The sequence below is a fragment of the Clytia hemisphaerica genome, unplaced genomic scaffold, assembly GCF_902728285.1.
Source record: "Clytia hemisphaerica strain Z4C2 unplaced genomic scaffold, Clytia hemisphaerica genome assembly, whole genome shotgun sequence".
Classification (NCBI taxonomy): domain Eukaryota; kingdom Metazoa; phylum Cnidaria; class Hydrozoa; order Leptothecata; family Clytiidae; genus Clytia; species Clytia hemisphaerica.
This window is the reverse complement of record NW_027104433.1, coordinates 1,218,148-1,241,935: the sequence shown is the minus strand read 5'-3', so window position 1 is coordinate 1,241,935 and position 23,788 is coordinate 1,218,148. Positions and strand designations below refer to the sequence as shown.

The following is a 23,788-nucleotide window of genomic DNA, read 5'->3' as shown; positions in this document are numbered from 1 at the left end:
TATTCTTTACTTTCTCACAAAACATTGCAGAAAAAGTTTGGAAAATTTATACTCACCATCAGCATCAGCATCAACCATCAGCTCACACTCTTTCGTCGGATCCCTTTCGTCCTTTCGTTTAAAAATCTCCCGAAGTTTTAGCTGTAGCTTCTCTACCATTTTGGCTTAAACGCCCTCATCGATTTGATCCGCCCATAACATCCCTGTTCCGCCCAAGATACCCTAAAGGAGAAAGTGCACCGGATTATTTTCCGAATGCATAAAAATATTTTTGTAAAGATTTGAAGTAGCAAATCTAATAAATTGAACGAATTAGACTAACTAAAGTTCCAAGTTTAGCGACTTCGAGTCTGTCAAGTTTGCAAAACAACAACATTGGTATCGTGAAGTCTAGACTTCGGAAAAGGCAGTTCCAGTTTCCAGAGCTGTGGTGTTCGACAATGCTGTAAAGTGGTAAAAGTTTGGTAAGTTTTTAGTCAGTCCCAAAACCACAAAGCATCCTCATATCCCCCTTCTGTTTTTCCAATTCCTATCTCTCTATCTCCTTTTCTATTTTCTGACCTTCTGAGACTTGTTTTCTGATTTCTACTAACTTTTCTATGAATTTGTATTTGATACCTCAAATTCAAACTTTCTCCAAATAGATATCGACCCGACTGGGATTCAAACCCACCAAATGAAAGAATCTCTGATCAGAAACCCAGCGCGCTATCTGTTGAGCCACACTCGCACAGCAGAAATACAAATACAAAATTTGTAAATACTTATAGAATGACAAAAAGGACGGGGGTAATGTTATTATAATATGGGTAAAAGTACCCCTTTTTTAACCTGACTGAAATTCGAGCCGTTACTAGCAACCCTGCAGGGCCCAAGGCGCCGAGTACGGTACGCACCCGGCACAGTGACAAGCCGTTACTAGCAACCCTGACCCTACCTAACTGATAATAACAGAACCCCGGCCGGTCTAATCGGATTTTGAAAATGCGGGTCAAAAAGTAGGATGAGGATGTCTGCCGTGAGTAAAATTCCCTCCTGCGCTCTGCGCCCTGTCCCCTCCTGCCTGATTGAGCCGTCACCCCAGCCCAGATTTCTTCCAATGAAAACATTTTAATATTCTTTTTGGGCAATATGACTATGAGGGCTGCTAGCTACAATTCTGTGGGGGGGATTGTATAGCAAAGCCAAATCTAACACCACTCAACCTGGCTTCTCTAGGCTTTGATGACACTAATGTTTGGCATCATCATGCAAATATATATAAGTCAATTTGGAGTTTCTATTCTCTGAAATCATATTCAGTGACAGTGGCACAGTGCCTTCTTGTTTGACCGAACAGATGTGCGGACCACACCTAGGGTCGTGCACTAACATAGATTACTAAAAATTCAAAATTTTGAATGCGAGACAAGATGGGAGCAAAGCAAGCACAAAATTGAGAGCTATAATGCTGTGATGCAAAAGCGTTTTATTGTTTACTTTTACGCAGTATAGCTGGCATTCATAACTCTTATTCATATTAGATTAGGGTTCGCGTACAGGTCAATAAGATAAACACAACACTTTGTACCCAATGCTCACACAGAAGAACTTTTCCCACAATGAAAAAACAGGACAAAAATCAGTTTTTGATTTGAAGTTTGCAAAAGAAAAAAAAAAAAAACAGTCAGGGGGGTTGGTTACTAAAATCTCAGACACATATGAGTACTGCCAACTGCTCTAACTTGGGACTAGCGACCAAACATGGGACGGCCATTCGGCTGCCATTTCACCCAACCTCCAAATTCAGTTATTTAACTTACTGTGAATCATAGATAGCAAATAATGTGAATACCCTACTCTTGCCAGGTAGGCTTTCACACCGCAAAATGAACAAATCTTTGCAACGACGAGAAACATATAAATGCGATCACGCACATTCACGCAAGTGTCCAACACAGATATATAAAAAAGTCTGTTTCACAAAAACTTGTGAGATCTGTTATCGACACTCTGTAACTTTGACATGTCAATCAATCGTGCACACTGGAAAAAAGTCTCTAGAGAAAAACAACACAAAAAAAGGCGTCAAGGTATGTGAGCAGCGTGAGTGTACATTTGGTTGGGATTATGAGATGTTAAAAGTTTGATTGATAAATTTGGTTGAAGTATCAAAATAAACTTGTTGTCAAAGAGATTTAAACAGTCAGCAAAAATATATACAGTCCAGTGGACGGTACTAAAAGGGCTATTCAAAAATTTTTGCATACCACCACCCTATTTAGAGAAGTGGTATCTTAGTACCCATGAACTAAAAATTTCAGGGACATTTTAAACTCAGAGACCACCCAATTTTGTTCTTTTCAGGACAAATTTTGTCTTCTCAAAAGTGCTGATTTTGCGACATAATATTAAAAATTTTTGCTAAAATTGACACTTTTAAACAATTCTGCTTTATAAATTGACTACTGTAAAGTTTGAAGACATTTTCAAGACTGAATGCAAAAATAATTGAACTTGGGAAATTTTCTTTACAGTAAATGAGAACATTTTAATTTTTCTTTGAAAAACTCAGAAGAAAATCACAAAAAAATCACAAAAAATTCTGAAAACGATTCAAAAAATGATAAAAGTCACTAACTTTAGTACCAATTTACTAAAAATATTCTCTAATTTTTGTCTGATGTACCACCTTTTTGATATTTTAGTACCCCATGGTACTAAAAGGATTTTTTAGATTTTTGGGTATGCCACCACTTCACTTAAACATCATGATGTCCTAGATTTTAGTACTGACCCCCCCTGATTCAGTTTGTGAGTAATCAGTAAAAAATACAACCTTTGTATTTTTCCTTTTTTTTGCAAAATTTCAAGAAATGAAAAAAAAGGGATAATCATCTCTCTATCTATCTATTTGTTAAGTAGCATAAGGCGTGAACCCATAATTTAAAATAAATATTATTAGTATTAGTGGCTGTCCACATAGTACGTACGCACTAAGGGGGGAGGGGGAGTCTTCTCAAAAGCGTATGCTTGCGTACAGGGGAGGGGAGGGGTCAAAGGAAAATGTATGTACGCAGAGAAAAAATTTTCATAGCCCTTTTTTTTTGTTGATTTTTATGCTTCTTATACATACTATGTGGACGGCCCCTTATCTACAGGTTTTATTAAAATTTTAAGGAAAAGTATATAAATAAGCCTGAGTCTGGTTCTTGAAGGTAGGTAGTGTATAATAATGATAAGTGAAGAGATAGTGGTTGAATTTCTGAAGCCTCAGAAATTATGCTAAAAGTACTAGGAGATGCTAAGCAGGAATGGATTGGTATTTTCTCACAAAGATTATTCTATAATTAAGGATGGGCTTAAGATGTTGTATGCCCGTCACAGCCTCTGAGATTTCTTTGTAGGAAATTGATGATTTGGTTCGACTTTTTACATATGTTCAGCCTGGTTCAGCTGATAATTGTATACTATCCACTGATGATCTATGGCACTATATCGTAAAGCTAGAATTGCTTGGCATATCTTTGCTTGTGAAAATGATTGACAAGATTAAAAAAATTTTCACCAGTGAGGGAGTTTGCATGTGTTCTGTGGGGGGGGGGTATATAAGCATGACATTCCAGATCAGACTGTCCCAAGTGGGACTGAAGTAAAACTAAGCCAAAAATTGGTTAGATGAAATTTTCTTCCAATGGGTAATTTTTTCTTCTATATTTAAAGATTACTTTAGGCGTACAAACTTTTGCGATAGGGTAGATCGTCCTACCATTTTTAGCATGATGTCAAAAGATTCAAAGTGTAGTATTTTTTTGTGAAAGTTTAATCTATTGCAAGACATTTTGGGCAATTTTTAACCTCCTAGGTCAAAAATCCAGCATTCCCAAGGGGGTTCTTTGATTTGCTTTAAAGCGAAAAATGAGTAAAAATGGCAATTTTTGCCCATTTTAAGGCCAGGAAAAGGTCAAAATGGTTTCTAAATGGTGTCTTGTATTCAACAAAAAAAGACAAAATAACCCCGGCAAGATTGCTCAATGTTTCAATTTCAGGCTAAAAAGGCTGATTTTCCTTGATTCTGGGTAGCAATATGCATGGAAGCAGCATTTTTTGAAGACCCACAACTTTTAAACTTTTCAAGGTACACACTTGAAATTTTCAGCAATGGAACACTTCAGGGATAGCTCCAGGAAAAATCAATTTTGAGTTTTTAATAATTTCCTATAAATATCCATAATGGACGATGCCCTAGAAATTGAGTTTTCATGCTAAATGCAAATGTTTCAAGCTAATACTTGGTTTTCTTGGGGCAAAATCTCAAAAATGATTTCAAATGGTATTCTGAAATCTTTGGATGTTGGAAGTATTCTTAAAATACTCTGGGAGAATCATAATGGTTGGGGTGAGAAATTTACCCAAGTCTGCCAATATGGAATTGCATTTCCCACTAAAACGCTATTTTAAGAGTTAAAGTCTAATTTTCTCAGGCTAAAATCTCAAAAATTGTTTCAAATGGGGTCCTGAAATATTTTGGTGTTGAAAGTATTCTGGAAATACTCTTGGTGGTCAGAAATTTGCCAAAGTCTGCCATTATGGAATTGCATTTCCCACTAAAACGCAATTTTTTCTCAACTGTTGGTATTGTATTTTTTGCAAACCAGCCTAAATCAGCCTTAGGACATCTAGTGATTGGAAAAATTGTATTGACTTGAAATGACAAGTCCAAGATCCTATGCCCCAAAAAAGCCACAAATATGCCAGGAAACAGTTTTTTGGCATTATTTCAAGATTTCATCATTAGTTTTTTTGCAAGATGTAAATTAGCAATGCCTAAAATATGGCGAGACCGATTTATGAGGAAAATCTTTTAATGGCAGAAAATGATGAAAATATGCTGGAAATCACAGTTTTTTGCAGATTTTCATTGGAGTTTTTTCATTTTATATCTCTTTGTTTTTTCAAACAAAAACATTGATAACAATGCCCAAAAATTTTTGTTTTTAAAATTATTATGTACAGTACTGTAGTTATATGATACAAATATTAGCTTCACATTTTTTATTTCAGAAAACATATTTCTTTTCCAAAACCTGAAATTGCTTTGTAATTTGTGAAGTGCGAGCTATAATTCAAATACTGTGTGTTTTCATTTTGAATGTTTAGGTTTCTTTGCATAAAATTATAAAAACTGCCTTCTGGAATGGGGCAAAATCAGAAAATTTTTAAGACAGTGTTTTTGTGAAGATTTTAACTATGGGGATTTTAACCCTTCTTGGGGAACAGATTTCAAACTAATGTAATGGCAAAATTCAAAAAATGGCACTTTTAGAAGGCCTTTTCAAGCCTGTAAATATGTCAAAATTATTGCAAACAAATAAATCAGAAGAATGCATTTAATGGAATTACATCTTCTACAAACCCATGTTGTCACCCTGTAAATGAGTCAAGTAAATAAAAAACATTTTGCTAAACAGTTCTAAACTTATTTTTATTCAGTTAAGCTACAGCTGAATTTAGTCGGGTAGGGCTGCAAATAAGTATCTGTTGCAATGAACATTTTGCCCTAAATCAAACAAGGCTTCTGAAGCTGGTTTATTTTAGCCAAGTAGGTCTTATTGGTTGGACCATTTTAGGAACTGGAGTTTGTTTTTATTATATAAATTTTTAGAGACCTGCGCTCCATTCTATAACCAAAGATAACGATTCGATGGTGTAGTAACATACGTTTCTTTTACATTCTATTAAAACGTCGTCTATATTGATAGATTTTTCAAATAAAATTAATTCCATTTCCTTACTGTGTACATATAAAATGATTTTATATGGTTTTCTTTCTTCGCAATAGAAAAGTATCATGAGATTAATTAAAGTGTCCCACATAATGATAAAATGTCCTGTCTTTGAGAGCAATAAAGTGAATTTTCTACAAGATTTTTGATACTAATTGAATTTGCACTAGAGTCATGCAAACATCAAGCTTTTATTCAAACAAGAATAAACAGTCTCATTATTTTTCACAGTTTCTGAGTTTGTGAGTTAATGATTCAGCCTCAATAATTTTGTTTAAATATATTAATACTTGGTTTGGCTCATATTATACCTTTTATAGGAAGCTGGAAATTGTTCTTGTCAAAAATTTAAATCTCGGGGAAAGTGGCTTTTCAATTGAGTCAAATGATTTCATTTGTTGTGTTGTTTTCTTTTGTGGTATCTATTAAATGGTATCAAAATCTTTCATATCAAGTGCCAGAAAACTCAAAAAAGGATTTTTATTTTAATTGTCAAAAAAATGAAGTGTTGCAAGATTCTTAGGTTGTTTATGACAAAAGTGTTCTTTTTATGGCTTGATGTTTTGATCTTTATTATCCTTTCTTTGACTGTCTTTGACGCTAAATCTATGCAAGACATTATACGTTTAAACGTTATAATTTTGGCTTTTATGATAGATGACATATTTTATACTATATTCTTTTCATTGTAGCTTGTTGTATGAGAAAATGTTTTATTTTTACTGCCCTGTGTGGATCAATAACATACTACACATAAACTGTGTAGCTAGACAGCATCTCCAATGGTTTGATTGATTGTGCTTTGATTGTTTGAAATGCCCTTTTCTTGTTCTCTCTACAAATCGATTGAGATAGGAATGTGTGAGAGAGATATTTGTGTGTAATTTGTCATTCTTTTCATTTTCATAGATGTCTTGAAAAAAAACAATTATAAAATGGTATGAAAGGCAAACAAAAGACTAATGATATGAGGAAGCAAGGTATATTTTCTGCTTAATGTCATTCTTTATTCCTTATCATCATTTGAATGATTAAATTTAGATTTTCTCGTAAATTCAAGAAGCAGACAATTGTTTTATATTTTATATGATTTGTAGAATACAGCAAACACAATAGAAAGGCTTAAAAAATAAATATTTTTATACAAAATCTGTCTTTCAATTTATTCCCTTTAGTAGTTAAATATTCTTTAAAATCGTTATTATTTTCTTTTTCAGGGGTGCAGCGTTGTGTGATTGTACAGCGAGATGAAAATGGTTATGGGCTCACTGTCAGTGGGGATAACCCGGTTTTTGTCCAATCAATCAAAGAAGGTTAGTTTTCTTTGACTGATCTTTCTGTGCAAACTACTGCTTTGCAAAATATTTTATTTGAAGAATTTGCACTCAAAATGCAATATTTCTTTATTATACAAAACAGGTAGAATTCATCAGAGTTAGAGTTCGAGTTATGGTACTAATTACTTTACCAGACGAATCAAATTTAGAGTTTCAATGTCGAGCAAGACGATAAAATTTATCCAAAATAAATGATAGCTTAGGGTGCTCCCTGGTCTAAATCTACTCACAGCTTCTATAAAATATGGGCAAAAAAATAATCCAGTATATGTGACAATGAGTCATACTTTTAAATTTTTTTTTTTTTGTTCTATAGGAAGTGCTGCAGCCAAAGCAGGTGTCCAAGTCAACGATCAAATAATCAAGGTATCTGAATATTTATTTCAGTTTATTGAGTGCTTTTGCTAAAATAAAATCACGCTATTGGATGGGACATAATCAATGCTGAAACCTTTCTGTCTGTAGATGGAAATTCGTCCAGTTGAGAGACACATTATTTCAGTCAGTTTGAGGGTTTTTGTTTCAAATAACTATCTAGTATCGTAAGGTTTCCACCCCTGGTCACAAAACCTATTAGCAACACTGCAACACCTAATTCGCCTTGTACCCAGCAAGAAATTCTCAAATATTTGAAACCTTTAATTGCTCTTTCACTTTACTTGATCACTATAGGGTGGGATGTATGAGTTTGGTTGAAGTCTGCATATAATATTATATGATCATTTTGTAAGTTTTAACAATATTTTCACTTTAGGTGAATGGGAAGTTGGTTGCACAGTCCAATCATTTGGAAGTGGTCAGTCTGATCAAAAGTAAGACAATTTTAAACAGCAGAACATTGTTCACTAGCCTTTAGAGATACATTCTATCACAGTCTGTACTCTCTGGGTACTGTGATGAAAATAATTTCTTCACCAGAATATTTGTATAATGACATTCTGAATGTTATGATCAAGAGATCATCCTTTCAAAGGCTCAATGTATTCTCAGATTCTAGATTTTAGTTTTTCTTACCTTTATTAAGGAATTATTGAAAAATTGAAAAATCATGGAGTTTTCGAAAAAAACGAACCTTTTCAAAGTTTTGAGAAGTTTAAAAGAAAATTGGCTCCCTACTTTATAGACTCTATGGGTTATGAAAGTGATTTTGAAGTTCTTTATTATTTTATTTGATTCATAAACAAACATGGATGCTATGATTTGTGTACTTTTTCAATGATCAAGAAGATGTTAAATTTGTTCCTCCATAACTTTTTTATGGTTCCTCTGTTGAGTGATGTTTTGATGGAAGATGATAATTTTCATGTTTAGTTGTTTTTTTGTTGGAAATATTTTCGTGTCATTTTGTTTTGTTTTTGATGATATTTTACACTGAAGGTATAGATATTTTATTATTTTCTATTAAGTGTATACAATCAAATCGTTTTTTGAGACTAGAAAATCGACTACGGTCATACAACATGCTTGAAAAAACCACTGTATTGAGAGATTGTGATATGGTGATAAAAATTCTGTTCTCTACTCAACTTATGAAAACTTTTTAGATAGCTGCTCTCTATTTCCATGATGCAGAGCTTCTTTTGATGAAGAAGATAATTGAATTAATTGTGATATAAGTTTTATATGTAACTGTATCATTAATTGAGTGCTTTATTAAGAAAATTGCTGGTATATTTAAAGACCTTTCTGTCGTAACTCTTTGTTATTCAAAAGTCGACACTCTCTCTCAATTCCACATTTTCCACTTTCTGCAACAATATGTAACCTGGAAGAAATTTGGAAGCAAGAACCTTCGTATTTTCGATGTTTTTGTAAAATTTATTGATTTAGCAACTTGTAGATTTCATTCTTAGATGAACAACGGCAGGGTTTTCTGTAGTAAAGCTTGCTCTCTCATAATACATACAATCATGAGAATGGTTTAAATTGATTGCGTCAAATTACTTGTGACCCGACTGAAAAAGGATTTGGTTGCTAGGCTGGAGATAAAAAGAGTCTTTTTTAATGAACTTTGCCATGCTTTTATATAGTTTCGATCAGACTAGACTCTGTAGTATGGTGATTCAATAGTCATGATTGCCATCTATATATTCATCAATGGCTCTTGATATTTAAGACACAGGAAGTTCATGAAAAAGAATACTAGGGAACCTGTTTTTCTTAAATTAGATGGTTGGGAGTAGAAATTATAATAGTCTCAATCTAATGTAGATGTATATTTTGATTGTATCTTTGGCTTTATAGTAGGTTTTGGCTGTTGATCAGTATGGTGGTTTGTTTATAGTTGTGTTTATATTTTTATGTTTTTAATCTTGATCATTTTTTATCACGATAGCTATTTATTCACGTTTTATTAAAGGGAAATTGATGCCCGATGTAATAAGACAGTGCTACATGTCAGAAAGTGTCCTGTCATACTCTACTATCTTCTTTTCAGTAAATTCAGTCCATAAATATTTGAATTAAAAATTGACAAACACACACTTTTTATGAATTATTACAAAATACGGTGTTCACTATCAGTCCACGGAGCAAATCTTTTTTGTTTTTTGACACTCGACTGCAAAGAAAGGCTTAATCTCACTCTCAGAAACAAATTGTATAATTTCTTTGTCGAATCTCTGATGTGTCTCGTTAACGACTTAAGAAAAGAGTGACTTTTTATATTATAAAAGAAAAAAAGATATGTATCAGACGAGTGATCAGATCTCTGAGGAATTATATGTGATATTTTGTGTGCTCTTTTGTGTTTCAAATTTATTTTTTTCGTATTTTATGTGGTGTGCTCGATATCCTTATAGATGAATGCAGAGTGTCTAGGTTCCAGGTTCTTCTGGCTATAGCTTGTCTTGAAATAATTTGCCATGGATATTATTAGTTATAATAATATGTTAATACTTGCTTTGGTTTTAGAGGATATTTGAAAACGTCAAAAAGTGACACAGTTACATTATATTAAAGACCAGCACATTGACTACATTGCGTTTACATTGATTACATTAACTGGAGAATTTAGTGTTTATTTATTTACATACTGACTAACATATGAAATTGGAAACCTTGAGGGCTCACTAGTACCTCTTGAAACAACTTTATAACCTTGTTTTGGTGCAAAAAGCTGCGTGTCGAATCGATCATTTAAGACAGCTTGTATGTTTACTGAGTAATGTTTAGGACAACTGACAAACTTTTGAAGATGGACACATGATTTAGTATTGATAATTTCTCAAAGAACCTGGTTTCCAATGAAGAAGGTTCTACGAGATGTGAAAGAAGGTGGGTCATACTCAAACCAAATGAAATTGAATTGTTATCTCAAAAAAACACAAGCAAGGACTAATCAAATCCTCGATGAAAATAAGCATCTCGAGCCTCAATGATTAAGTCTTCCTTAAAAATTGATCCTTACATTCATTATTACTATTTTTTCCCCATTTTCTTAAAGAATTTAAGAATAAGGTATACTTTCGTTTTTGAATAGTAATTCGGTCTATTGACACACGGATTTTGAATTGGCGAATCGAGTGTCTTGACTGAGCTGATCTGACAAAACATCACGCTGGTCACTTTTTGTATTATATTTTGTTTACCTTTCTTAAGCTGGAGTTGTGTACCTTTCGATTACTTTAGCAAATATTGTCCTTTTAATGTACACTGCCTTTGTTGGCCGGCAATTTACACAAAGTCGTCTCAATTTTAGTTTCTTTAGTAATTTTTGTAGTACATCTCCTAGTTATGACCATTTTCTATAGTACATGTAACTCAAGAGATCGCGTAAACAAGATTTCGGAATATTTTGCTATGCAGGCTTTCTCTGTTGCTACTAGAAGAATTTAAAGCTCGTATTTCTTAGATAATGTCTTAAAGATGCTAAGAGATTAGGGTATCAAATGTTTTTCTTCTCGAATATAAACAATAGTTTTGTTTAAATTTGAACTGTGATTGCTAAAATGTATGTAGGGCAACTGTGAAATTGAATTTTCACATTTTTGTTCTGTGTATCTTTATGATGTGAAGGTTTTTATGGAAATACGGGTTGGAGGCACTTTGAGAAAATTAGTTTGGAAGAGAGAGAGAAAATTGAGAGATTGTCAATTTTTATTATTAAGAGAGGAAATGATAGATGTTTAATTGATTCAATTAAGATTTCTGCTGTCAAAACACAAAAAAGGGAGAAATCTTTTTTGTACTTTTAGCAAACTGTGACCACTTTGTACATTGATGGTTGTTTGATCGTCAATTTTTATGATTTGCTGTTTTTCATCGCTTTTTAATGCGTGTTATAATATTTTTGTTGCACAGATTTGTCTCTTTATGTAGATCGTGTTTTCAAGTTTTGAAAAAAGTTTTTTGCTCTGGGTCTCTATGGATGGAATATTATAAACTGGAATTTTGTTAATGTTTTTTCAGCCATGCTTGATTATTTTTGTTATGATTTTTACTGTTGATCTTTGCTTCGATGGACAATCTTTGGTGGGATCAGATACAGTCTTTTTATTCGGTCATTTCAAGAGAGTCATTTGTTGTTCTTTCCACACTGTTTCACTCACGTTTGCAATGAATCATGGGTAATCAAGTCTCCTCAAGAACATTAATTGTACGAGTTATGGAGGATATAAAATTAAAATATAGGAAGCAATTATGACTGTTTGGGTCGGGTTAAATATCGAGTTTCGAGTTGGAAAGCCGACTGTGACATGCGTTAAACATATCCAGTCTCATCAAAGAAGAAAAATTGTCCTATGCACCGCGAACTTTTTTAATGCCCCATTTCGTCTACTTTTTATATAATACTTCCCCTTTTCTGTACTACAAACCCTTATTTGATCTCTTCATAGATTCTATATTCAAATCTTTATAAGATCCTTTCTAATTTGATTAAGCATTATAAAGGTACGTCAGATCAGCAGTAGCAACTAACACCGTTGCCACCCTGAACCAATGATAATTATTGAGCAAGAGAGAGAATAAAGGCTTACTTATTTTTATAAGAAATATTCAAGCTTTTCTCGAAATGGATCTTTTTAGTTTAATCCACCTAGCGTCTTAATCGTGATTTTCTATGTGACCAAGAGCTCGGAAAATTCTTTAAGAGTCGAATAGAAGAATGGGCGGAATTCTTCCTTCCCTCGATAGACCAGGATAGGCTTTAACTTATGCGACTCTATCGCTAATCTTTGATGCACAATTCTTCCAAGTCATACCAAAGTCTTCAAATGTCTTAGTTTTGGACGAGAGAAAGATTGATCTTCTCATTAGAGAATATAATTTGTTCAACTATGTTCTTATAGAATGATTTGTACGAAAATTGCTTACAAGGCTTCGTTTGGTTATATATGTGTGTATGTGTGTTGTGATACCAATACCTTCATCTAATCATCTTCTCCAATCTTTTGCAAAAAATTGCGGTTGACCCTTACTACGATATGATATACGTTTCGCTTGTTTATTAAATGAGAAACAGAGAGAGAGAGAGAGGCTTCTTCATCATGGTATTGTGCTAGCATTTTGTTAAAAGAGTGTTGTTTTATGTAGTAGCATAGCATGATAACTAAACTATGACATAAAAGAGAATAAACTTGGTTTGTACTCGTGTGGTTTGACAGCAAAAACATTTCGAACGATAGTTTTTAATGCTTACGTTACACGAGAGGCATTATATAAAAAGGCAGATTTGGTATACTATAAATGGCTATCCGGCGAAAAATAAGTAATTCTGTGTTTTTTTTTAGTTATTACAATTTCTTAATAATTTCAAGGATTTTTAAGTTCAGATTTTGATTCAATTAAAACCAGATTGCATGATTATAGGCCTTGAGTATTCTTCATTTAAATTGGAATTGAAGAAATGTGTTCAGGTGTTTTTATAAGAGCGTCGAAAATTTTTGAAGCCTAAAGATGTTCTTAACTTTTAGGGTTTTAAAGCCTAATACGTACTTTTCTCAAAATGTTCTTATTTCTAACTTGAGTTAGTATTCTGGTCCCATTTCCTAAGAAATTGCACGTTGTAGAGTCTACAAAACCTGTTCGTAGAGCTTTGAATTCTTTATGTTCTTATATTAAAAGAAACGTGTATCTCATTCAGACATTAAGGCATTTATTATATGCAGTTTGTCCCTGTCAACACTTTTCTTACAGTGCATGTATGATTTGACTTATCTGGATTCTGCTTTCTTTTAGGCGGCTCTTTCGTGGCATTGACACTTCTCGGCAAAGGTAAGCTAAATATTCTTCTCATAGAGAGAAGACTTTATCTTTAAATTAAAAAAATTTGTCATCTATAAGATTGACAATACCTATATTGGCTGACATAATTTTGAGGTAAGGTAGGTAATTATTATTGCATTGTTATATTTTTTTGTGTTGTAGTTGCTGTGTTTGAACATTGACTGGACTTTGGCTCGGGGTCACTTCCGTTTTTTACGCAGCAACAGAACGACAAAAGACGACTTCCTCTCACATTTTGCCAGCACGACCAAACTTCTTAGATTCTACTGATGATCCTTCAAATTTACTATTCAACTAAAAACTTTTTCTTGCAGATACCAATTCTTCAAACAGCTCGACTTCATCACGCCCAAGTAGTGGCCACACACGACAACGTTCTATTGGCAACTCTATCGCATCCATACTCTCAGTAAGTGTGACCTTTCCCCAAGGAGATTTGAATAACACCTGACGAATGCAGAATTTCACTTCGGTAAAAATTCAAACCCAATTCTCTTTGGAGTTAGGAACTCCAGTTTTATTACCTTACTATGGTGATGGTGAAAACTGATTTCCAACAGCTTACAAAAAAGAAGCGAGGCAAATGGTTATGCTCGTCAGAGTATATAATTGACTTTAAAGGAAAAGTTACCACCAGCTGGCACACAAAGTTGCTTCAACGTTTCATCTAACGGTAAATGGGCGTAGTGAACGTTAGATTAACGTTGAAATAACGTTGTGTGCCGGCTAGGTACATTTCAAGTTTGCGAAATTAGCGATGTTTATAGTATGTTGCAAAAACTATTTTCTTGCGTTTCAACAACGATTTTTTTTCTAAGGATCCTTATTTTGGCTCCGAACTAAATTGTTTTGTTTTTTTCAGCCTGAGTAGTTTTCTGAAATAAATTCCTTATTTTTCGGACCATTTTCAGCCTCAAGTCTCTTATAAACGTGTACCTTATAAAAAACGTGTATTTATTTTTATCCACATATTCATTTTCATATTCTTTCCAAACCTATTATGAAAAATTTTTCATGCTCAACTTTTCATTTTTCACTTGCTAAACCTTTCTAGTTCTAGTCTTTTCATGACCACACTCTTATACTTCTTTAAAATCCTTCTAGCCTTCACAGAGTGACTTTTATATAGCGTACAGGTTTCTGACGAACTATGACCTTTGTGTGTATGAACTCGCAGTGAGATTGTAAGACCTTCAGTGTCAGAAAGTCAATTGTTGATTTATAGAAAATAAGGAATAAAGCTCGTTGTTTGCTTAAGAGCTCTGTACTTTATAAAAGACCTTTTAGACTCGATGGTCTCATCGTGTTTACTAAAACAACAATGCCTCTTTTCTCTGGAACTCTAGTGTAAACAGTTTTTGAGCAATAACCCTTTTTGAGATAATTCTTGCACATAACATTAAGTCTTCGACCGTCTTGAACATGACTTTGTGACTTGTGACTTTTGGGTTTTATGAGACGTACTTTTTCATACATTTAATACCACTATTTTGTAAACCTTACTTTGTATTTTGATGCATTATTAGTATTCTAAGATGGCATGTAATGCTTTGTCTAGACGTTTTTGTTCGATGTGTCTTCTTTGTTACTTGATGTCAAATTGCTGGATGGTGCTGTTGTATTATGTTATCGAGGGGCGAGATGGTCTGCTGGGAAATTCAGCGCTTTTTGGTAGTCTGACTGGCGTTGACTTATTTAACTTAGCAGCTACAGGATCTAGAGGTTTTTTCTTGATTTTATGAACGTACCGTAAATCTAGCCAGAAAAAAATCAACTTTTTATTGAGTTTTGGCCTGTAGATCTCATTGAAATTCATTGTTTACATTGAGCGATGTAGCTAACTTGTAAACGTTCACAATAGAGGAATTATTGGGGAGACGTCAAAATTCTGTTCCTTTCCCAGTGCTCTGGAATTCACGTGAAAGGATTTTTGGGCTTAGTTTCGTGTAAATGTGTTTAACAGTGACACTGTGAATCTTGAATCTTGTGCATTCATAATCAATTATTATTAGGGAAATGTTATTTAATTATGGGAATGTCTGAGCTGTTAGTTTTCCTGTATATACAGCCTATTAACAATATAGAGAAAATGTGCTATGAATTGGCTATTGCAGAAAAAACATTTAACCTTCCTGTATCGAGGAGGCCATTTTCGGAGGGCCAAACCTTTTTAGCGAAAATTCAGAGACTCCCAATGGTTTTTAGCAATTCTGTAAGGCACCCCTACCTTAAATTTCTATTAACAAAGATTTTTTCAAGAACCCCTGGATTTCCATTTTACCCCCTTGACGAAAAAAATATGAAATGGGGTAAAATGTTTCCCTGTAAATAGCCTCATTTTCACTTTATGATATCGTCGATCATAATCATCTTTTTCTATCGGTTAAACCAATGCATTTGTACATTTCTCTGGATCTCTTCAATGAAGGTGACATGGTCCTTGTATTTTGAATTCATGACAAACTATGTAATATTTCCATTTTTTCTTTCCATCATTAATTCTTTCTCTCTTTTTCATTTATTTTGTTTTTGTGATTAATAAGGCCTTGGAAAAATGTTGTTCGATGACTGTGAGATTGTGATACTGACCCAACACAAACTCTTTCAGAGGAAACCTAAACATTTTCTAAAGGGGACCATAATATGATGAGAAAATATTAAAAAGAAAGTTCACTCAAAAACAATTTGGTCATTTTGGTCAACAGTACCGAAAAAAGTTGGTTTAGTTGTATTACTCTTGTCTCGCTGCAACTCGTTGTAGAGCATTATATGAATATTTACCGGACACTCTCTTTATGAAACCGTATAATCGGACAATGAATTATGCGGTCACACCCATCAAATTTGTTGCTAAGCAACGCAAGAAACGACGTGAATCAGTCTCATCAAAATCATCAAAGGTTTTGAATTTTTGTTTTTCTATTTGGAGAAAATGTTCAGTTTCATTTTAAAGAGCAGGAGATGTAATTTCCTAAGGCATCTTTCCAATGATGGAACTTTTTTAATTTGTTTTTATCATGTGTAATGTTTAGTAATCATGTTTTTATGCTAAGAAGTTGAATTTCAGTTTATCCTTACTCTGTAGCAGACATAGCATGGTTTTAACTGGGTCTTATTTGACTAGAACACCCCTGCCTCACAGCCCTGGTGAATCTTTTTCCTACAGTGGGGATTGTTTTGGAGTGCAATTTCTAAACAATGAATTTCGAATGAGGATGCAATCAAAGTCAATTTCTCAGTGGGCCCGAAATTCTGGGGTATTTTTCCCACCGGGGACGAAATTTTGCCAAATTTACCAGTGGGGCTGGGATCTCAGCGGGTCTGTGACACCGGGGTGTACTAGAGTCTCTTTATAATGCAGGACGAATTCGCACCTATAAAACTGTAAAGAATTGAGTGAACTTGTTTTTACCTTTGCTGCTGTTTTTGATATTATTTTAATAATATTTATAATGAATTATTTTTCTTATCATCATCTTCAGGGTGGCAGCAGTAACCCATCATCACCACCACCCGACTCCAAATCCAAATCTGATGGCAAAGTCAGCGAATTGAAACGAATGCTGGCACTCGAACATGATGTTTACAAAGTAAGTGGTTTTTCAAGTCAATTTTATTGGTTATTTTTCCCTATTTGGTAATTCTGATACAAGTTTCTGTTACTTTTCACTTCCTGCTCAATTTCAGCTGCTCAATGTCAGCTGAAATTCGAGGACGAAATTACAAAGGCTAGGTTCAGCTTTCTGAATAGGCTACACTACAAATAGATTAGGTTTTATGCCTTTATGTCTGCCTTGAGGCAAGATTGGTATCGGGTATTTTACACCTTAAAATGTCACTCAGGATGTATAATAAAAACCATAATAAACAATCTAGTATAGGGTCCCATTATGGATTTAGAGTAAGAATGAAGTTGTTCTCTTGTTAGGATATCGTCACTCAACTTAGCTATGTGCTTTAAACCCTAAAAGCAGATATTCCATTTTGAAAATTAGAAAATGGCGGAAGCTTATCAGACTGTTGGCTACGATTAGTTCTTTTTCCCAAGCTCAAGGTCTTACAATCTGCAAGACATGTATTAGTTTGTTTATGTAAGGTGAAGCTTTATAATTCATTCGACTTTCCCTCTTCTCATGATTAATCCTTTAATACCTTTGCTACATAATCCTCGAGTGTTTATTGTATGAAAACTAGTGTCGTCATCCCATCTTCTTTTTGTCTTGAGATATTAATTGTACTGTCTACTAATTGAAATTAATGAGCTTTCTATTCTTATTTTGTGATCATTATAGAAGCATCAGTGAGAAAAAAAAAACACTTAACTAGGATAGATAATTAGTTTTTTCAATAAGTTTTTCTGAGAAGAGATGGTGTTCAGTTTTCAAACTTAATTTGATGAATTTATTAACTAATTGAAAACTCTGGGTGCACAACCTCCCATTTATTGCTCATAGTTTTTGTCACCTGTTTGATAAAATGAAGGTATCTATCTATCTTTATTACTTTTTGATAACGAATGATTATTCGATGATAAATTTTTGATTAAATAACTATTCGCATGCCTAAAGAATTTGATGCAATTCACCGTTTTCACACTCCCAAATAAAGACGGTACACTTTGCGACTGGGGGTATACGATGATGTTAAGGGTGATAATTCGACTTGGAGGCAATGTATACCAACTTTTTTTCGTTTTCTTTCAGCGTTACTTAGAAGAATACATGAGGCATCCCACAGCCAAAGCTCAACAAGAGGTATACTACCATCTTTCGATTAGAGTTGTTTATTACTCAGTATCTGTATAAATGACGGCTGGTTTACATCACGAATATCTTTGCTTTCTTTTTCGAAATGCAAAATTGACCCAGTTTACATTTTATTCTCTTTTTTGACTTTTTGGCTTAAAATCTTGCTGGAAAGACTCACTTTTGACTTTTTTTTTTTTTGCTTGACCATGAAGCCAAATCCAATTCCTACGAGTTAGACCAAAAATGACGATTTCTAACTCAAACTGGGCATTACAGGAGGGCCTTGCCCTCCTACATAGCCCATGTCTGATATATACGACATTGGCATTTAAAAGGGTTAAATGAGAATCAAATCAATAACTCTTGATAGAGGGTAATATACCCTTCGGTCATTAGTTCTTACAAAGTAGACAAGGGCTGGCGCACAATATGAGCATATTTTCTTTTAAGCATCTGTTTTATAAAAATCAAATCAAAAACTCTTGATAGGGTAATTTTCGGTAATTATTTCTTACAAAGTAAACAAGGGCTGGCGCACAATATGAGTATATTTATTTTTCTTATAAGAATCTACTTTATAAGAATCTTATGCTACAACCCATGCCGCAAGTGGAATAACACGGAAATAAATTAAGGTGTTCTGATATTTTTGAGTTGAGAAGTTCGACCTATTTTATTAAAGTTCCTTGGACCTATAAAGCTATAATTATACTCAATTATCTTTCTCAAACCTTTAAACAACTTTTTTGTCATCACGCTTATTATTCCATCCGCAATTAGTCCGAGTCATATTTTACACTTCTAAAATGGATAATAAATTTAAGAGGAGGGACCTGCCTTCAAGAGAGTTGCAGAACATTTATAATACATTACCTGTTTCTGTTGAAAAATGATTGTTCTTCTAGTTGGTAGTTAGTGGAAAAAAGCAAAAATCTGACGAAAAATAACGAAAGACTTGTTAACAAATATACCCAAAACATATTTTCATCTGAAATTTGTCATGTTAACAGTTTGATTGAAAAACGACAAATGAAGTGCTTCATGTTGAGGCGACGATTTTCTGAATTTTAGAAGGATTTTCTTCTGAATCGGGAAGTCTGTTTCTTTGTTTACATTTTTCTATCTTACTTCCCGTTTCTGTTTTGAAGAAATCAAACCTAAACCGGCAGATCTTTCGAATTAGGAAGAATTCTCTATCTTCCCGTTTGGGTGCCGAGATATTTTTGAAACCTAATCGGGAAGATTTTCCCGTTCGGGAGCAAAGTAAACACGTTTGTTGGATATTTTTTTTTCTTTATTGATGCAACCTTACGAGAAATTCCCATGCAGTTTAAATATAAGGCGAAATTTTTTACTTAAAGTCTTCTTGTTTTATTTATATTCTTATTTATGAAGAATTGTGAGTTTTCTGAAACGCTGATTGGACACTTTTGCATCTTCTCTTCTCTTTTTAGCTGGCTGATTCACAGACGCGGATGCATTCAATGGAACAACAATTAAAAACACTGACCGGTTCCATCCCTCCGAGGGTGAGACATTCATGTTGCTTATTCTATCATTCTTTTAAAAGTGACCTGATAATGATAAGTTTTGCGAAAGATATTAACGGTGTGAGCTTATTGCATATATTAACATCCACAAAAGTGCTAACATTATTTTCGCTTTGCGACAGTCATATCTAATCAACTTGCCTCGATTTTCTCCACATACCTTTGTTCTCGCAATAATTAATACCGATAAAAATTATTCCCATTCTGCAAACAATATAATCAGTAATCAATCAATATTCAATAATCAAAAAGTCGACCATTCTTATTTTTCAACTTCTAGCCATCAGGGATTTCCATCAAGACAAATTCACAACGAACAACCTCGCCACAATCTCGCTCATCGCCCGCCCCTTCACCCATACCTCCCCAGCCCGCCAACGCACCACCCCAACCACCACACTCACCGCCCTCTACAGATTCAACGTCCAAATCATCAACACCAAACCATGACAATGGAAGCGGTATCAAAAGCCCCAAACTAACAAAAGTATGATTCCACACTTTCCCCTTTATTGTTCCATTGGTTAGACTTATATTGAGTGTAAGGCTAATAGACCTTTTCATAAATTACGTCACAAACATCACTTGTATTCAAACAATTATACCATAGTGATTATGTCCCTTGAGACATAAAAAGATTCTTTTATGAATAGACAGTTAGTTTTAATAAAATCCGCTGGTGGAGCTAATCGCCATGGTAATAATTTCAAAACGAGGCAAGTGATGTTCGTAATGTAATTTATGAAAAGGTCTATTGTTAGAGTAGGCAAAAGGTTGGAAAAGCTTGAAAACAAAAACTTTGCTTAGAATGTCATAGAATAGAATAGGCTGGGCAAAATAGTCGGCTGTATAGCGCTTAGTTAAACTTTTTGTTTCCACTATCAAAAACTATGATATCAAAGTGATGTGGAAATTGGTGATAGATTTTTGACATAGGTTCGATAGCTAGTCTTTTGCGAATCAGTCAATATTTCATTGTCTATTGACATGTAAGATCGAAATGAGTTTCCTGAGCTCATGTCAGGGAAGTTTTATGAAAGTTTAAAAGTGAACTTTGCTTGCAATAATACATTTTTTTGTTTCATCTTTTCTGAGAACTGAAACTCCCCCGCTGTAGAAGTTATTGACTTAAGTAACATTGGAGAGACGATTATATGGTTAAAATTGGGATAAAATTTCATCCACTCTTTTAATTTCTGATTACTGATCGCTCAGACGATCCGTGATTTATGAAAATACAACTGAACGTGTGTATCCCATTTCATTTTCTCTGTATTGTATCATTTTTCACAGAGTATTCAATATTCCTCGACCTTTGGCTTTTCTGTTATTTGTGAAACTATAACATTTACACTCTTTCGTTACAAGAACCAAGAATCTTTGACTGTTCTTATCCTGTTCTTAATTCTAGTACAAAACTGAAGAGTTTTAGGTTTAATGTCCTATTTTTACTTTTATGACCTTTGATTTGCTTAAAATTTAGCTATCAAGGGTAGGCGTTGTTCTTATTTTTCTGAATCGCCACGTTGTTCTTATGAAATTGTTCTTATAAAATTGTTCTCATAAGAGTGTAATGTTTAATTCCTTACTAAAATTCATTTTTATTAGAACTGATCTGATATATTTCATGTTTCTGCATTTCATTTTTTTGTACAGTCGCTTTTATATGTAAAAATTTTTGGAGAATGATAGTTCAGTTAGACTGTATGAAAGTAATAGTACAATGGTACCCTATGTGTTTAATAATAGTTTGAATTAGTTTATGTTGGTTTTTCTTATAATAAATATGGTTGTTATAGCAACATAAAAATTGTAATTCGAGGGTTCACGACTTCAGTGTTAATAAACGTGTATGTTTTGAATGTCTCTCTTTTAGATGAACAGTCAAAAAAAATCCCAAGTGAATGTGAAAAGTCTTTCATTTACTACTGGTTTTTTTCGTGGTTTGATGCTTTATTCATAACATTATAATTGTATACATGTTGTAACTGCTCAGATTTCTTTCTCTGATTTACATGGTAGTTTAGTAGATTGAAATTGAAGCTTTTCAAAATTTGTTCAATTTTTTTCTGATTTTAAAAGCTTGGAGAAAAGTAGAAATGGAATTTTTTGGACTTTAGTTTGGTGATTGGTTTGGAAGACTCCCAATGTAAAGGTTTTATGTTTATAACTACACGCTTTTTTATATAAGGAACACGTTTATAAAGAACTTGAGTTTAGAAATGGTGAAAAAGTAAGGAATTGTTAAGGAATTCTGCTCGGGCTCAGAATAAGAAATCAAGTTAAGGAACAGTAAGAGTTAAAAGTCAAATACTTAGCAAATCCAAACTTAGCAGCTAAGTAGATAAGGAACTGGATAAAAAACTTTGAGGCTGAAATTCTCTGAAAAAATAGGGAATTCCAGGCTCAGAGCCAAGTTAAGGTTCCTCATAAAAAAAAACCTGTAAATCGTTTTTATTGGTGTTTAGGGAAGAAAGAAAGTTTTTTTTGTAATTATCTTCAGTCGGACTTTGAACTTTCTTCTTTGAAAATCACATCATCTGTATACCGAAATCGTATGCATATTGTTCAAACTGAGCGAATTTTATTTGAGTTATTTTAATGTACGAGAGTTACAGTAGTCTTTAATGTTCTTTCTGGAACTTTTAATGTAGTGTTTTTTAACCTGTTAAATATTTTTTTTCTTTCTAGGTCTCACAATCCAGCAGTTCTACTTCCATTAGTTCAACGAATATGACTTTAATAAACGAATCATCGAAATCGTCCTCGAAAACACCCGCTTTTCCACCCCCGGACGAATCGGATGGTCATAATTTCCCGTTCGCCATGCCACAACCCGTCGCCGACATAAATTCTGCTATCGCCGACACTTCGAATTCTTTCGACGCTTTATTCGCGCAAGCAACTCACGATAATTTGAACGCCGGAATTCCGTTACACTCGGCGGCTTCCGTAATATCTTACGAAGAAGACGAATTTAATTCTGAAGATGAGCGGTTTGATGACCACGGACCTTTTATTGACTTAGAAACGCTTAAAGACAGACCGGCGCATTTAGCCGTATTTTTACATTTTCTCATGTCGAATAATAATCCGGTGCCGTTACTTTTTTGGTTAACGACGGACGTTTACGCGCAAGAGTCTGGTTCAACGAAAGAACTACGGAAATGGGCTTACGAGATTTATTCGACTTTCATTGCAAACAATGCTGTAAGAAAAATTGATACGCGTTTCTACAAATGTTCGGAATCCAAAATCTCGAAGGATAAACGAATCTTGAATATTAAATAGAAAAGTGATAGACGAATAGAAATTCCATGCCTCTTAACAAAGTTTTGAAACTTTTGCCTGTCATCAGAAGCCCATTTAGTCATTTTGATGAATGACCTTTGCATAATGTTAGCGACCCTCGAATAAATCAGTTTTTCTCGTGCTCGTTAAAGGGAGGGAAAACTTATAAGTAAGTAATAACATTATGTCCGCCTCCTTTCGTAACCCTCTATAATAAAGGTTACACCAATGAAATAGAAGCCCAAAGGGCTAGAAACGAATCTTTAAAATCCTTTACCAGGCAACGGAAGAAAAAGTGAAGTCTTTAAAATGTGCGCCATATTTTTCATGACGGATTGAATCTAGCGATTTTTTTTGTTTTCGAGTCGTACATTTTTTAATATCTGGTGGTAAATTTTACTTTCAATCTGGCATTCGTGTTAAATCTACGCGAACCGCGCTAGGCCGCGCAACTTTGGTAGGGTTTAATGGCTTCAAATCCTACCTAAGAGATTCACTTCTAGTTCTTTTTGGCTTCTATTTCATTGGGTTAAACATACCATAGGAGTTTACGTTGCCTTCCTTTAGTTTTAATTAACAAATATTTCTGTTTTTTTTATCACCAGCCACTGAAAGTCATGGTATCAGAACCCGAAGAATTCGCAATAGGTTCGTTATTTTCACGTACAAAGCTCTTGATACTTTTTATCTTGCATCTTGTAGGTTCTTTTCTTAGCGTTTGATACTCATCATCGATATCTGAGATCGAAAATTAGGATTTTGTCTGATTGATTTTGCACTACTTTCTATCTTATATTTTGAAGTTAGTACTCTTTTAGTGTTAGGTACTCATTTTGCTCAATTGATCTTTGATGTCAGAGGTTGAAAAT

At 33.9% G+C, this 23,788-nt stretch overlaps 1 protein-coding gene across 9 annotated transcripts in view; it reads left to right on the top strand.

Moving 5' to 3' along the window:
- The first annotated feature begins 6,672 nt into the window (after positions 1 to 6,672).
- LOC136820696 (rho guanine nucleotide exchange factor 1-like) overlaps positions 6,673 to 23,788 on the top strand; it is a 41,052-nt gene continuing 23,936 nt past the window's right edge. For 6 of the 9 annotated variants that reach the window (XM_067076898.1, XM_067076900.1, XM_067076897.1 and 3 more), the window contains exons 1-12: positions 6,673 to 6,745; positions 6,983 to 7,078; positions 7,419 to 7,468; positions 7,857 to 7,914; positions 13,283 to 13,318; positions 13,645 to 13,739; positions 16,813 to 16,920; positions 18,034 to 18,084; positions 19,533 to 19,607; positions 19,909 to 20,115; positions 22,320 to 22,838; positions 23,525 to 23,567. In XM_067076898.1, the coding sequence (XP_066932999.1) occupies positions 6,706 to 6,745; positions 6,983 to 7,078; positions 7,419 to 7,468; positions 7,857 to 7,914; positions 13,283 to 13,318; positions 13,645 to 13,739; positions 16,813 to 16,920; positions 18,034 to 18,084; positions 19,533 to 19,607; positions 19,909 to 20,115; positions 22,320 to 22,838; positions 23,525 to 23,567 (1,378 nt within the window). In that variant the 5' untranslated portion in view covers positions 6,673 to 6,705. Of the gene's footprint in view, positions 6,746 to 6,982; positions 7,079 to 7,418; positions 7,469 to 7,856; positions 7,915 to 10,013; positions 10,379 to 12,635; positions 12,813 to 13,282; positions 13,319 to 13,644; positions 13,740 to 16,812; positions 16,921 to 18,033; positions 18,085 to 19,532; positions 19,608 to 19,908; positions 20,116 to 22,319; positions 22,839 to 23,524; positions 23,568 to 23,788 lie in introns of those variants that run through there. The other 3 variants (XM_067076903.1, XM_067076901.1, XM_067076899.1) reach the window with 2 other exon arrangements.